General features: G+C 50.1%; 1 protein-coding gene across 1 annotated transcript in view; it reads right to left on the bottom strand.

Moving 5' to 3' along the window:
* The window catches only part of LOC122381495 (protein Wnt-2-like), a 35,206-nt gene that overhangs the window by 7,043 nt on the left and 12,788 nt on the right, over positions 1 to 15,375 (bottom strand). Inside the window, exons 3-4 of the mRNA XM_043365725.1 lie at positions 9,657 to 9,871; positions 4,435 to 4,703 (exon numbers count right to left, since the gene is read on the bottom strand). Of these exons, the coding sequence (XP_043221660.1) occupies positions 4,435 to 4,703; positions 9,657 to 9,871 (484 nt within the window). The remainder of the gene's footprint in view (positions 1 to 4,434; positions 4,704 to 9,656; positions 9,872 to 15,375) is intronic.

Genomic DNA, 15,375 nt, shown 5'->3' with positions numbered 1-15,375 from the left:
GACACGCTTGGACCAATTGGTATTTCCGCTACTTTGTAAATAGTTTCACAATTTATTTTAGCACTTTGTGAAATAATTTAAGCGTTTCAAGTAATTATATAACTAGATGATATAGGACTTCATTCAAATTCAAGGTCCACAATCACAAACGCTGCCAATTTTTTTCTTTTTTTTTGTGAGACACGCACAACAACTAAATAAATAAACCCTGCAGGTACGCCGGCACTGGAGACCAGACAGGCGCTCTGTCGCAGCCCCGAGCCTCAGTGGCGCTTACTCTGTCCCAGCCCCGAGTCTCAGTGGCGTTTACTCTGTCCCAACGCCGAGTTTCAGTGGCCGTAAACGGTTCCCAGCGGACGCTGAAGACGGTCTCTGACTGCTCCATACATCACTACCGCACCCGCCGGGTGACAGCCACTGTGCGCCGGACCCTAATGGGCGCAGATAAGGTGTTATGGGCCGTTCGGGGGGTTTATTCACTCCGCTGTAACGCCCCGTCCGGGTCATTCATTCGGGTATATCTCTGCCGGGGCGGGGAGGCGGATAAAAATGGACCCGAGGCAATAAACGTCTTCATTTGAAGGAACGCGGTCCATCTTGTGCTTCTGAATAATGTAAATTGATTATTGTTGTCCGATGAAACGCCAATAAGGTTGACTGCTGAGAAGGGAGAAGTTGTCTGTGAATTAGCATATCCACCAAGCGAGATATTTAGACACGACTTTCGGCTAGAAATCAAATACTTTTTTGCTGTGAACGGTAGTACAATCGCCAGTGTTCTCTCATCAGAATGCTGTGAGCATCCCTGTGGATCCTTTTATTCACTTGGACACTCAGCAGTTTCGGATACGAGTCTCGTACAACCAGTTATAAGGGACGATAGCAATCAATCAATGGACGGATCTGCATTGACCGTCTACCCTTGCATTGCACCAGCTCTCTGTAACAATGGGCGGCGACCGCCCGTGGTGCCAACCCGCTGCGATCGAGTATCAGAGGACCGCAGGGGTCACTCAGATGAAATGACGTGGCACAAACGGCTCCATCAGACAGCGGGGAACGGTCCATGACGCTCAGTCAGCGGCACCGTGCAGGTAAAAAGGGTGGACAGATCGACACGGAACATAATCTGAATACAATACGCCGAAGGTGTCAGGATGTTCAGTTTGTGGTGCATCTGTCGGGCTATATCAGCTCACCATGTAAAACTAGGATTGATTCATAGATAGGTGATTGATTCTGGTGCGTGAGGGCATTAAAAACGCCAAGAAAAACGAATATAGCAAATGGCGTTCGTCAATTTTAACAATTCAATACACGCTCGATCAATGAAGTGAACGGACTAAGTCGACAAAGGCATTGTGAAGCGGTTATGCGGACAGACCGGACTTTTGTGCGAGCAGGATCGTCAATCATTTCAGAAGAAGCCACTTGACCTCATCAATAATGGAAGCAGCAGCCGGACAAGTCTATCGCACAGACATGTCCTTTTTGCTGGCCAGCTTTCCCTGAGCTCCCATTCCGAAGTCTCAATCGTTTCCATGAACGGAAGTCATCTCCTTCAATGCTCCACCAATGCCGTCCAATCGTGCGCTAACACACCAAACTGCGCTGAACACGCTGAATGGGCGCTGACGGCGACAAATCACTGACGTTAGTCTGTATGGCGAGGGCAGTTCGGTCCAGCCGTCTCCGCGTCCATATCTCTACTTCCCCGCGCGTCCCGCAATTCGTCACCACCGCTGTCCATGGAACTCGGCCCAAAGAAGCCTGCTGTCCCGGGGGACTAGACCCAGAGGACCCTTATAGTCCAGTGGGAATGGGCCCAAGTCAGAGCTGTTGTCCAGTGGGGCTTGGGCCAGAGTTTGAGCCCTTTGTCCAGTGACACTGGAGCTTTAGCCGGAGTCCGTTCTCTATTCGACTGGGCCAGGGACAGGGCCTCGGTCGGAGCAGCTCACCCTCACCAGCGGGGGGCAGTGAGCGACTCCACACCCGCCGCACGGTGATGGATGTCCCTCTCTGGCCGATCACGGAGAGCACCGCTCGCTGTGAGCCGCCCGGCAGACGGGCCGGACCGGCGGGACGGACCGGCGGGAGGCCACAGACGTCAGTGAGCTGCTGAGAGCTCAGGACGGAGAGCTGCAGCTGCCGGTCCCGACAGCTGCAGCTGTCTGCGGGCTGGCCATGTCCTATACCTGCCTTGAGTCCTGTGGCCATCTGTCAACGCCGGATAAATTATACATATTACCGGCATGGGTAAGGCTTTCTGGTCTCCTACTCTATGGCGTCTCTTATTTTCACATTTACTCTCTCTTTCTCTGTCCTTCTCTCTCTTTCTCTTTCTCTCTTTCTCTCTCTCTCTCTCTCTCTCTCTCTCTCTCTCTCTCTCTCTCTCTCTCTCTCTCTCTCTCTCTCTCTCTCTCCCTCTCTCTCTCCCTCTCTCGCTGTCTTCATCCCACACACCTTCATACACACTCCATCAATATTGGATGTCAATACAGGACAGCTAGGAACATGTCACGGACCATGTGAGGCCACAATTCAGCGTTCCGCGGCCCTACAGGCAGTCTCGGTAGCCAGCGCTGGTTACCTCCATATAAGCTGATAAGTGATTGATGAGCGCTAGGGACTGTCATGTCACAGTGCAACCGACCCAAACTGCACTACGTGAACTCACCGGGGGCCCTGGTCAACAGAGACGGACAACAGACATTGCTCAGAGGGAATAAATCGGCAGTGAGTGCTCAGTGGAAATCGCTGATCGAAGAGATCAGTGAGCAGGTCGTGGATAGATGATCGTTTATTCGTATGCTTTATATAACGTAGACAGATAAATCCGATACTGTTATTTGCTCTGACAGTTATTGGAAGGCGGAGGTTATTTTAGTCTTTGGTTCACGCGAAGGCTGTCGTATTTAGGAACTCCTCACGCTACGTGGCGGACCAGTCAGGCTATCGCCTACATCACGTGCCTCTTCGTGGCGTCTCGCTCCAGCGCTCACAGCATCATCCTCACTGGACCATAACCCCGCATTATTGGTACGCCACCGCACCCCTGCCCACGCGGCTCGTATAAGGCGGCTCGCCGACAGTCGCCGGTTTTTAGGGCCGCTCCCCACCATCCGGCGACTGCGTGTCGAGCGCAAACGGCGCGTCTAACTCATCCTGTCGTCAATGACATCGCGCCGGCGGCCGTCAGATACGATCGCCGCGCCGACCGAGCCGAGATGACAGCCAGCTGAGGCCTAAAGCCGCCCGGCGACTCCAGACGATGTTGTTGCAGTGCCGGGCGGTTCCATCGGTCGACCCCGGGGCGGCGTTTAGTGCCGCTCTCGGCCCGCGCGCCCTGGCACCGCGAGGCACCCGGAAATGACGGGAACTGGTTATGAGCAGTGTACCTGTCACTGGCCCCGGACATTTGCATTTGATATGCAGCATCTATGAAGTAATGGCGTCATCAAAATCGCGTCAGTGTAAAGATGGCATCGTAAATGGGAACTCATGGGACGGATGCCGTCTAAAAGGCCGTCCATGTTTGGTTTGAAGCCTCGGGGGACAGACTAAGCTCATGGATGAAGCTCATTATGGGGAAATGCGGTTCTATCTTGTTGACTTTGATTTCTCTCCTCATAATCCCCGACATTCCTTCCATATTCCCTCTTACAAATCGCTTGCTCCCCATCTCTCTCTCTCTCTCTCTCTCTCTCTCTCTCTCTCTCTCTCTCTCTCTCTCTCTCTCTCTCTCTCTCTCTCTCTCTCTCTCTCTCTCTCTCTCTCTCTCTCTCTCGTGTTCGCCTCACAGGAGCTTTTCTCGTTTCCCCTCACCCACCTTCCTTGCCAAGGCTGGCGTGACACCCGAGCTCTACATGCTGTGAATTTACATATTGTCTCAGCGAGAACGGCAAACACTTCAGCGGGCACACATAACACCCAGGCGTGACAGTGGTGGCCCTAAGAAAGTCCTCGGCCCGGCGCGTATGCTCTCTCGATTGCCAAGCTGTCAGCGTGTGTGGAGCGGTCGTGAGGCAGCGCCTCGTTTGGCTCGCTCTGCGCCGTTGTCACCCTAAGGTTGATGAGCCGTATGATGCCCAGAGAAACCTGGCACCTCAAACGAGCTGACAGAGACGGCAGTAAGATTGGGGTGACATCAGCCGTCCGGTACATTGTGCTCCTCTGGCTGATGACACTATAATAATTAATAACGCAACAGATTGCCAGCGAACGCATCATGTTCCCAAGCGGGTCGTGGTGTCAGCTGCAACAAGAGATCTTGTACAACATGGACACCATGCTGTAATCGTGTGGAATGATCGCACTTTGCGCACTATACACCTTCTGATCCCTTCAGGTGCCATGACTAGCTCCAACCGTGACCTGACCCCTCCACGACCTTCCCTCTTCCCACGACGCCTCTCTGACCCCTCCGTGACCTACCTTGACCCCCGCGCGGTTGTTGTGCCGGTTCATGAGGCTGCGCGCGTCCCCCTCTGTCTCCCTGGCGTTGAGGAAGCGGCGCGCCTGCCGGCCGCTGTGAGAGAGGCCCTCTCCGCAGCCGGACCACTTCCAAAAGTCCACGGCACGGGTGTCCGGGCCCGGCCGGCGGCACGCGCAGCCTTCCACGGTACCTCTCCGACAGGCGGCGTACAGGGAGTGCGTCACGGCGGCACTCTGCAGGGCGTACATAACGGCCGCCTCCCGGGTACCTGGCGGAGAGGTCAGGGCAGGTCAGGGCAGCACAATGCAGGGTAGGTCAGGCTAGGTCGGGTCAGATCAGAGCAGGGCAGGGCAGGCATGATATGGGCAGGGTAGGGCATAGCACTGCAGAGTGGGACAAAACAGGGCAGAATAGGACACGTTAGGAGAGGTTCGGTCAGAACAGGGCATAACAGATCTGATAGGTGGTCGGGTCAGACTGCAGCCTCAGCAGACATTTCGGACCTGAAGAGTGACGGCCACTACACTGGCTGGCACTCGGCAGGCATATTCGATGCCAGAACACTGAGCTATGCATCACTGATCAGCCTATAAAACCTGTCCAGACGACATTCTTCCCATGTTTGGATTTCTAAGTATGCTAATTACAACTCGGGCCAATTTGGATGCATGCCTATGATTAGCAATGTCATTAATTATGATAGACATCACAATGCACGGTAAACGGTTCGACATGATTATTCCACGAAACATCACATTCATACCTAAAGCACAAAGATGACTTCTCTCGCATGACTGTTGAGGTTTACTGACTTGAACTTGCAACGTGAAATCAATAGTTCCTTAACCCTATTAGTGGCAGGCTCCTGGTTAACCCGCGACCTGGTGGGGGGGGGGGGGCTATTTTTTGCCCCCCCCCCTCCAGACTTTTCGATATATCTCCAGAACCGCTGCGCCGATCGTCACCAAACTTTCAGTACCTTCCCGGACATCAATTTTACATGTGGTGACCAAAAAAAAATTACAAAGGCTATGCTAGGTTGGCCGGAAATGACGTCAGAGTGACGTCATGTTCTGCTGTTTTCGACCCAAAAAGGGTTTCGCGGGAAGAGCTGTCAGGTCTATAGCTCAGGCCTATAGCTTTGCAAATACAGAAAAATGATAAGGGCATAAAAGCTGTAGAATTGACAGGGCTACAAAACTGCTGTCTCGGAGTTTTGCAATTTTTGGATTTTGACCCCCAAAAATCAAAAAATAATTTTTTTTGGATATAATGATCGAAAAATCCAAAAAGTTTTTTTGTATTTCGCAAAAACCGGAATATATGTGATAGTCCGTACCGCCTGCCATCCACATACCAAATTTGAGATTGATACCTCTTTTTTGGCGAAGTTATAGCGAAAAAAACTAAACTCAATTTTTAGCAATTCTAGACCCCGTAGCGCAAAACAAAGACGACCATTAGACTCCCCGTGACGAGCTGCATCGAATAAATACCCATATTATGCAAAACTATCAACTTTAAAATTTGACCTTTTTTGGCCTGACCTTGACCTGACCTTGACCTGAACTTCACCAGAAAGTGACCTAAGCCGTACTTGATAGTCTTATAACCAACACCATTGAGTTGGAAATGAAAAATTGGCCATAAAACATGCATCACACAACCTTAGTAAAGTTGGGCTCATGTGACCTGACCTGTGACCCTTGGTGACCTGACCTGTGACGTGACCTGGTATTGTCAGTGACCTCTAATAGCAACGTATCTACTAGGCAACTGACGCCCTATCGCTGATTCTCGAGAAAATGCGTTTTCCTCGGTGTTATAGCGCATTCCCTAGAAGACCCATGAACGGTGAAACATTTCATCTTTGACCTGACCTGTGACGTCATCGGTGACCCCGAGGTCAATGAAATTTAAAATCCATCAACAAATTTGACAGGCCTTTCGAACGCCGTTTGAATTTTGCGGATCCGTCCAGTAGTTTCGGAGATACGAGGGGGGCAAAAAATAGCCCCCCCCCCCCACCAGGTCGCGTTATAAACAGACCCCACCAGGGCGCGGGGGACACATTATCTGCTGCAAATAAGGAAGGCTTCGTGATTAGGTATAAGCATGCACGACGTAAATATGATCCACATTCGTGACGGCGGTGCAAACGTGACTTTCTCACGAAACAAACAAACCACGGTGCTACTTCCGGTTCTTGTTTCGCTAGCAGTTTGTGATGACGTGAGCGCCTATATGTACTCCAAAGGACAAAAGTTGTCACAGAGGAAGTCAGCTCAGCCTGGGGTGTCCAGAAGTGCTGTGACGTCCGTAAAAGTAATTGGACGTCTGTTTACAAGCCGTGTGAATGTGTTTGTCAGTGTCACGCCAGGACTCAAACGGTGCTGGTCCCACCCGTTTTTACACCAGCGTATAGGGTGACATGAGCTCCAACACCCCGAGCTCACGACATGTGGAGTTCACACAGGAACCAGACATGTCTGGCGCACGAATGCCAACCACTTCCCAGGCCAAATTCGCCGTGTCCCCGTGAGTGCGATACAAGGCGAGCTTGTAGATCACGATATCGGCTTCCAAAGCCGATCAGGCCCGTCTAGTCTCACGTGGAAGGCACTAGACAGGCCTCTGACGCAAAAAATGGTAAGGAAGGGGGCACGGGCCACGGTGAATTGTAACAACGATTCGCCTACGAGAGCCCGGCGCTTCGTTACCGGTAGAACACAGCTACCGCCTTGGAGTCTGGGACAAAAGGGGTGTTCACTTCTGCGGGTCTGTCTCCTGTTCGATTCTACGACTGTAACAAAGAATGCAAACGAAATTCCAGAGCATAAGCCACGTGTAACTTATTCAGACAATTGCCTTCACTATCTAGGCATAATCCCTTCCGCGTGGTTCCCTCATATTAGTGACTTCATGTCACTAACACTTTCACTGTCCGTTTTAGGTGCGACTGCATTCTTCGAGTGCTCCTTTTGCACCGTTTCGGCGTGTCTCATTCGTTTGGAATGCGATCGATAGGTGTTTTCTGTTGACACAAAACTCCACTCCCGTATTATTGTTCGTCCTCACCCCTTATCACATCACGCCATGTAGCGATGACCAGCAGACATTTCACCCAGAAATGAAGCTGGTGGTTGGAAATCAAATGAGGATCGGAATCATTGTGCTGCCTTTTGCAGGCGCACGTTTTTCCCAAAGATATCTCCGATATCTCACTTTTGACATTTACCACTGTGAATCCCTCCTCCAACAGGCTTACACTAAAACGTGTCCATCTTATGTAGCATTGGGCACAGATCGATATACGGTCTTCCATTAGGACGGACGGCACGTATCGCCGATCGTCGTGTGTCCTGTCCGCCGGACACATCTCTGGTCACCCGGACACATCTCCGGTCACTCGGACACATCTCTGGTCACTGGGACACGTGTCCTGTGATAGGATCACACCGAGCCGATGCAAGCCGCCAACCGCCCCGCCGTCAGCTCAACTCACGGAGAAGCCCGCCTTTCTTCAAAGTGTCTATCTATTTAGTGACAGTGTGAGCCAATAAAGAGGTCTAGACCAAACCTCAAGACACCTACAGAAGCCTCACTCAGTCCGTCTGAGTGTCAAACAGGGGATGTGATCCAATGCTCAATCACAATCTTATAAAATGCCGTACTATTCTATTTACGGCATTTGGTAACATTCACAGTGATACCAGTGCTGACAAAGGTTTATATGAGCCAACGAAATGGTTCTTTAGACCATCAAATTACGATGGACTGAAATGCGTGAAAACCATTTTGCATTTGATAGTTGTTTTCTGCAGCTGAACTTCAGCCAGTGCTGCCATATCCATTCCACGGCGTTTATAAGATTGAGCCCGGAGTGACGTTACTGACGAGCTTCAATACCAGGTTTAACTGACCACGAGCTATAGGTGTTATCTGTAAGCTGGCAGAGGTAACAGTTTAAATTGTAAGCGCTCCCATAAACCACCGTGTGCGGATGATTGGACTGACGGTTGATATGAATGAACGTCAGTTTGCCAAAGTGGTGCTACCGTAATGTTTTCATTCCAGATGGTCTGACAGGCAGTCTGTGATAAATTCGTTAGCGCTATCTTCGGATGTCGGGATGAGGTGAAGATGATAGCTGTCAACTGTCAGCTGCTGTTCTGGCCTACCGTATTGACTATAGGTTAATTATTTCGGCAATATTGCATGTGCACCATGCAGTGTGCAAGGGTGGTAGCTCACCAACTTGAATGGACTGTTTTTTTAGTTGTCATAGGGTTGGAGATCTGATATGCTCTTTACGCTTAAATAATTTAAACTAGTTTACGACGTGCAATGTGCATGACCTAGGATGAAATACGATCTATAATTCGCTTAGGAACATATATTCGAAGGGTTCTATGCACGCAAGAGAAAAACGAACCTTGAAAAACTGAAACACAAAAACGCTGAAGTTTTCATACTAGCTACAATAAACCAAGGCCACATAATTCATTCCTACTCCCATGAACAGCACACTATCTATGCAAATAGCTCCGATATAACTTTTATCTATCGCCACCGGAAGCTACTTTGGGACATTTTATAGCAGCGTTGGCATGCAGGCACGCCAGTGCTTATACGAACGGTCCTAACAACGTTCAACGCTATAAATTTTACGTAAGATGTAGCTATAAGAATGCTTTCTGAGGCAATCACGTCAGCTCAGGTGATGCCTAAAACTGCCGCATCATATTTCTGATGCAACACTACATCACACAAAGGTGGAGCGCAGTTCTTTCAGGCCCGCTCTCTCGCTCTTAGTCAGGATCCTGTTCGTGGCTCAGTATACAATGTGGCATCACATTGAAAACACGGATCTATTTCTATTCTCGTGGCTCTCACATGAGGCAGGACTCAAGAGGCGTTCAAGTGGATACTGCAACTTAATAATGTTTGTCACTGTCACTGACCTGACCTCTGAATTCTGACCTCTTCCTCGCACTCGCTTACTGATCTCTGACCTCGCTCACTGACCTCTGACATCTAACCTATGACCTCCCTTACTGACTTCTGACCTCTAACCTCTGCCATCCCTCACTGACCTCTCACTGAGCCTTGATCTCTGGCATATGATCTCTGACCGCGCTCACTGACCTCTCCGCTTGCTCACTGACCCCTGATTCTGACCTCTTCACTCTCTCACTGACCTCTTCACTCGCTCACTGACCTCTGACCTGGACGTGCCCGAAGTCGAGGTGCCGGCCGAGCGCGGCGCAGTTCCAGCGGTGCAGTCGGAAGCGGTGCCGACAGTCGGAGGCGCCCAGCTGGTAGCCGCTCAGCAGGGCCTGCAGCAGGTCCGGGTGGCGGCGGCAGAAGCGGCGCTGGCGCGACGTCAGACCGCGCACCCGGCCACACGACGAGCGGGACACCGGCAGCGGCCGCCTGGCGGCACAGGGTCACACAGGGGTCACAAAGGGCCAGAAATAGTCACGGAGGGCCACAGACGGCCACAGAGGGTCACAGGTGGATACAGAGGGTCCACCAGGAACACAAATGGCAAAAATGGTCACAGAACGGCGCTGGGTCACAAAGTATTACCAGAGAGAGGGCGGGCGGGAACAAATGCAGCCAATGTGAGTCACAGCGGGCAATTGAGAGCAACAGCAGGTCATCACTGGGCTTAGGAGAGACACAGCGGGCCACGAACGATAAAAAATGACCTTAGCGTGAACGAAGAGCAAGGTGATAGGTGAATCAAGGTCAGGAGCTGTTCGAGTCAATCATGACAGGTCACATCGGACACGGGAAAACTACCTGTCTGCTCTCCCCCGTCCAAATAACTCTACCAAACTGAGGCTGTCGGACCATCCGAGCTACAAATATCGGTCCCATGAAGCTGACCCGCCTGCTAAGCCCAAGAACCTACCACGCTGCATGACATCCGCCTACAGCAATCTGTTTTACATACATGGCAATGAATCACCAACACAAATAACTCCATTGATTCATTAATAAGGTGTCAAACAAAAATAATGTTCCCCTATCTCCGACATCGCTTTCCACTCTGCCGCGGTATCCGGTTGTCTGATACACCGCTCTGAGGCTGACTCGTCAGCAGAGTCCTGTTTAATGACGCTTGAGATGTGACTTCCTCATCACCACATCACGGCCGAGACAGCGAACCCGACAGGGATGACTATGGACAAACAATGTTCAGCGCAGGTTGGCTGACTGTCCGAAACGGCTCCTCTGCTACCGATGAGAGGGGAGGGGTTTTCAAAACTGTCACTGAGCGCTGGGTCGGAGACACGTTATACGTGCATGTTGTGTCCATCAGATGACCAGAGTAGGGGCCTGTCCTGTTCATCAATATGCCGTCCCGGTGACGATAAGATCAAGGTAAATGATTTGTTGCGCAGGGATGCTCATTAAGAAAGTCTCGTGTCATGTCTCCTGACTGAGAGACCCCTGTATAAGAAATGACAGCGAGCTGCTGCAGTGAATAAGACCCAGCAGCCAGTCACTGAAGGCAGGCGGCCGGAGAATGATGTCACGTCATCTTCGTGACGGTCTGCAATTCTGGAAAACCTGGCAAACCAGATGGGCTTCATTCAGGTCACGTTTTAGGAGAGAAAGTCTGAGTGAGATGATGTAAAATCGCGTTGCTGGTCATGTGGGCGAGCAAGAACCTTCGAGGCCAGAACCATGACGTGTGCTTTACCTCGCACAACTCCAGAAACCCCCAGCCGACACGCGAAACTGCATAAAAAGAGACACGCTACTGGGTGCTCACTGCTCATGCGCCACAGCCCTACCCTAACGAGGTAGCCACCGGGGAACGGGTAAAACTGTCACAGTGGTGACAGAAGCTCATCACCAATCCGTGCTTCTATCCTCAGGATACTGAAATCCGTCTCCTCCACGCCACAACCCCCCTCCGGGCTGGACAGGCAACTTTATCTCATGCGGGCTGCTCCCTTGGAGCGGCACCGCTGCTCCCGAGGGAGCGCACCCCGTAGCCGGGTGCAGTGAGTGCCTTGGGGCTGGGTGGCCTGTCCTCTGGACGGGCTCAGCCCCGGCGACTCACTAGGGTGCCTGCCCAGACCAATGTCTCCCCCTAATTCCTATCATCCTTTCGGCTCTGCAATGGTCTTGTCGACCGAAAGGGCCTAACCCAACAAAACAAACAAACAAAGACAGAAGCTGCATTACCACGGGCGCGACTGTCAGAAAAGGAGGCCACCCGAACAGCGCTCATCATCGGTCACGGAATCCCCCTCCGCCGTCCAGCGGCAAATGGGTGCTAATTGCCGGTCGGCCCGCTCCGTTACCAGCCGGCCGCCGCCGCAGACCGTTGTTTTGTTTTACCGGAGTGAGGCGCCCCGCCGATCACTCCCCGACAAGACGGCTACTCCGCGGCCGCAAACCTGGCGCCGTCCACAAACACGGCCAGCGCCATCGGCCGAAATCCGACCGCCGCATTTTTACAGCGCTCACGTGATAGATGCTGCACTCAGCTAGGTTTCATCGGTTTCAGCCTATCACACAACACAGCAGGAGAAATGATCTGTAATCGGCCAATGACGGCCATTGATCAAAGCGCGCGGAGTGCAACTGCAATACCACGAGTCAAAACAATGCAACCATTCAACTTCAGTCAAACTATTGGGCATGGACAAACTTTATATACCTACTGTGATTTTAGGTCCATAACAGATCACGGAGAAGCGCTCTAAAAAGGCTCCTTTACGCCATTTGCGTCTGATTTGCCATGGAAATAATGGAAATGTCATAGGTAAACTAGACACTACCGGTGAGGTGAAAATTTCCTGAGCTGTGCGTACCTACTTACCTAAGCAATAATCTAGCGAAAAATTAAAAATTAATAGGCATGATATCAGATAAAAAGATATCGTTTCAAGAATCAATTTCATTAAATTGCAATGCACAACAGAAAGTGCGAAGTCATTCGAGCTTAAGTTAAATGATTCTGGTTGACAATAAATCTTCCTCATTGGGTATTGCAGTGCAGTATACATTTAGGCGCTCAACTCCAACACCATCTAACGGTCAAATAGATAAGGTAACGCTATCTAATCTAATGCAGTTTTTACTGGGCACCGCCTTCTCGTCTCACTGCGAAAACGTTGGTCAAAGGCAAACACATTTTCGCACAGTGAATGTTTTCGCTTCAGGCTAACTGCTGAAGTGAGTGAGTACCTACATAACTCACAAGGCAATGCTAAAAAAAAAAAAACGCAAGGCGACCCTTTATGGCCATCATTTGAAATGCATGACATTCTTTCATAATAATTACACCTGACTAAGTCTCCAAGTCTCTTTATGTGTGCACTTTGCATACCATAACATTTCAGCTAACAAGCGGTCGGTTCGGCTTTGAATATTTCATGCATTACGTGACACTGCAGATAGAAGTAAGTGATGTCTTAATTATGTTTGTAATTGATTACAAGCTGTCTCAAATCCGGTAATTTTTGACTTAAATTGAAATGGGCGGCTATGATTAATAGAGGCAAGATGGTTACAAAGATTTCATGCCCGCTTGTAGGTACGCTGTTGCTAAGGGATGTTTTTTTAGAAAGCTTAAGTATTAGCGTTTGTAAAAATATAAACTGCTATTGCTCAAATAAATCAACCGCCGATGTTTGACACAAGGCGAGAATGTAATTAATCAGGGGATGAGATGATCTAACGAAGTTTTTCCCACGGCCACGACGGCCATTTGTTGGAGCGCGTGATCTTCAAAGGCGTGCAGTGATCTATGGCTTGTCAGCGTTGGCAGAACGCCAAAACTCACTGCAAGTTAGCCAGATAAATAAGCCCATCACTTACCCACCAGAGCAGCGCCGATAACAGGCGAGAGAGAAGGGGGTAGGGCGAGGTGTGAGATTAATGGCTGTTGGATGTGCCACATGTTGGTTTTACACCCACACAAGTATCACCTTTTACAGCGAAAATAGCAGTGCATCAATATTACAACAGGTGCGGACTGCATAGGCATAATTTACTGCTCAACCGGCAATGAGCGAAGACAATCTATTACCGTTAACGAGCGAGCAAAAATATGACCGATAATTGGCCATGAGACGACCTCTGATCGCCTCCCTCCATCCTTAGGAGTTAGGACTTAATCATTAGCATGTTCAGTAACCATAGCTCATTTTCGAAGTACGACGAGTGGAGAGCGCTGCAATGCGCGGCCCGCATGCAAGTACCCGAGGAACCCTGCCGGGCCATTCGTGCATCCGGTCTCTCAGTGGCTCTGCTCACTGAAAATGGCATATTTGTATAGCAGGAATTATCAGGTTGATATGCGTTTGTTATTTGTAACTAGAACCACATACTCCTATGCAGTTACGCTACATTCCTACTTTTTTATGCCTATTTTTTTTGGCTTTCTTGCTCTTTAGCAAAGAAAAGTGCTCAAGTAAATGACGCTATTTCCTCTGCTATGCAGGAATTTGTTGAACTGCAAATAAATAAATTTTGCTCAAATAAATCAAGGAAAATGGGTGAAAGGCAAGACAATCCTTATCTTTACGTACACGTTTCATGCTACAGCCAATGCAACTGAAGCGTGAGACCTCTGTTGGTATCTCTGTGTCCTTGTCCGAGCCAATAACAATGGGACGATGCCTTTCAGTACACGATTTAATTTGTGAGTCAAGCTGATTCCCATGGATAAACATGAACATTGCTAAGCATCGCCAGTGAAATGTGAATCAGACATGGAACAAGCTCCCCGCTTTTCGCAGTTGAGTGCGAATACAAGACCAGCACATAACCCGTGTTTAATTGAACGAATATTACACCTTTGCCACTCCTGCAACATTTTGAAGTTGGTAATAACAACTCAATATGAAACAGGCAAATACATTGCAGTAGGTATAGCTAATATAAAATACTTTTTCGCTTCTGACTTAACACGATAATAACTTGATGAGCATTGAGCATGCCTATATAGATCAGTCTTGTTTCTCCATTACATTATCTAATTTCATTACCCGGTACCTTTAGCTGGAATTGAATCGACACCTGAGCTAATGCCAGCCTCTTCAATCCATTGTTGGCACTGATCGATGCAGACGGGGAGCGAGGACGGAAGGGGGTGGGTGAGAGGACGAAAGGGGGCGGGGTCAACGGCAGGAATATGGGGGTGGAGCGGGATGTGGGCGGGATGTGAAGCTGTGGGCGGGGGCGGGCTGACGCTGGACCGGCGGCCATGGGCGGGGGCGGGGGCGGGGGTGGCTGACGGCAGGTCCCATTTGCATCATGCCTGGCCTCCGACCAGCTGGCATACCGTCCATACTGTCACGAGGTGGAGCAGGTGCCACGGCGCCCACCCCACCCGGCCGAAATACTGCATCATGTGCACGGGTACTCCCGTCACGACGTGGGAACTGGGACGTACGTCATGAGTGCGCCGGGCCAGGCCATGAGTCACGTGCTGCTCGACAGCCCTGATCGTGTCCATGTGTAGGCAATAGGCATGTATAAAAGGAAGACATTTGGCAGCTGCTAAAAGTGCCGCCTTGTCGTTAAAAGCAGCATTCAATGGATGTTTAACATATGGTCGAAAAAGCTTTGTGACTTTTCGAAATATTCCAAACACGTATCTTGAGTTAATTTCCTATCAAAGGCCTGCTAAGCCCGTCTATTAGCATCCAATGATTGATATTACCGCTAAATGCCGGCTGTCAAACATGAAGGGCCATTGCTCACTTCAACCGCAAGCAGTAATCGCATAAAAGCTTTAACCTACAAACATTAGAAGCTTCAAAAAGGAGCCGAGTCCGATTAGGAGGTTGACATCAGAACATCAATTATGCCCGATTAGGTTTTTGTAATTACATAACCAGCAATGTTGGCATGTCCGTGTCAAACATTGATCGAGCGCAGGTGTTGCCGATGATTCGCTACTGTTT

The sequence above is a fragment of the Amphibalanus amphitrite genome, unplaced genomic scaffold, assembly GCF_019059575.1.
Source record: "Amphibalanus amphitrite isolate SeventyFive unplaced genomic scaffold, NRLGWU_Aamphi_draft 000121F_arrow, whole genome shotgun sequence".
NCBI classification, from domain to species: domain Eukaryota; kingdom Metazoa; phylum Arthropoda; class Thecostraca; order Balanomorpha; family Balanidae; genus Amphibalanus; species Amphibalanus amphitrite.
This window is presented reverse-complemented; position numbering and strand designations above follow the sequence as displayed.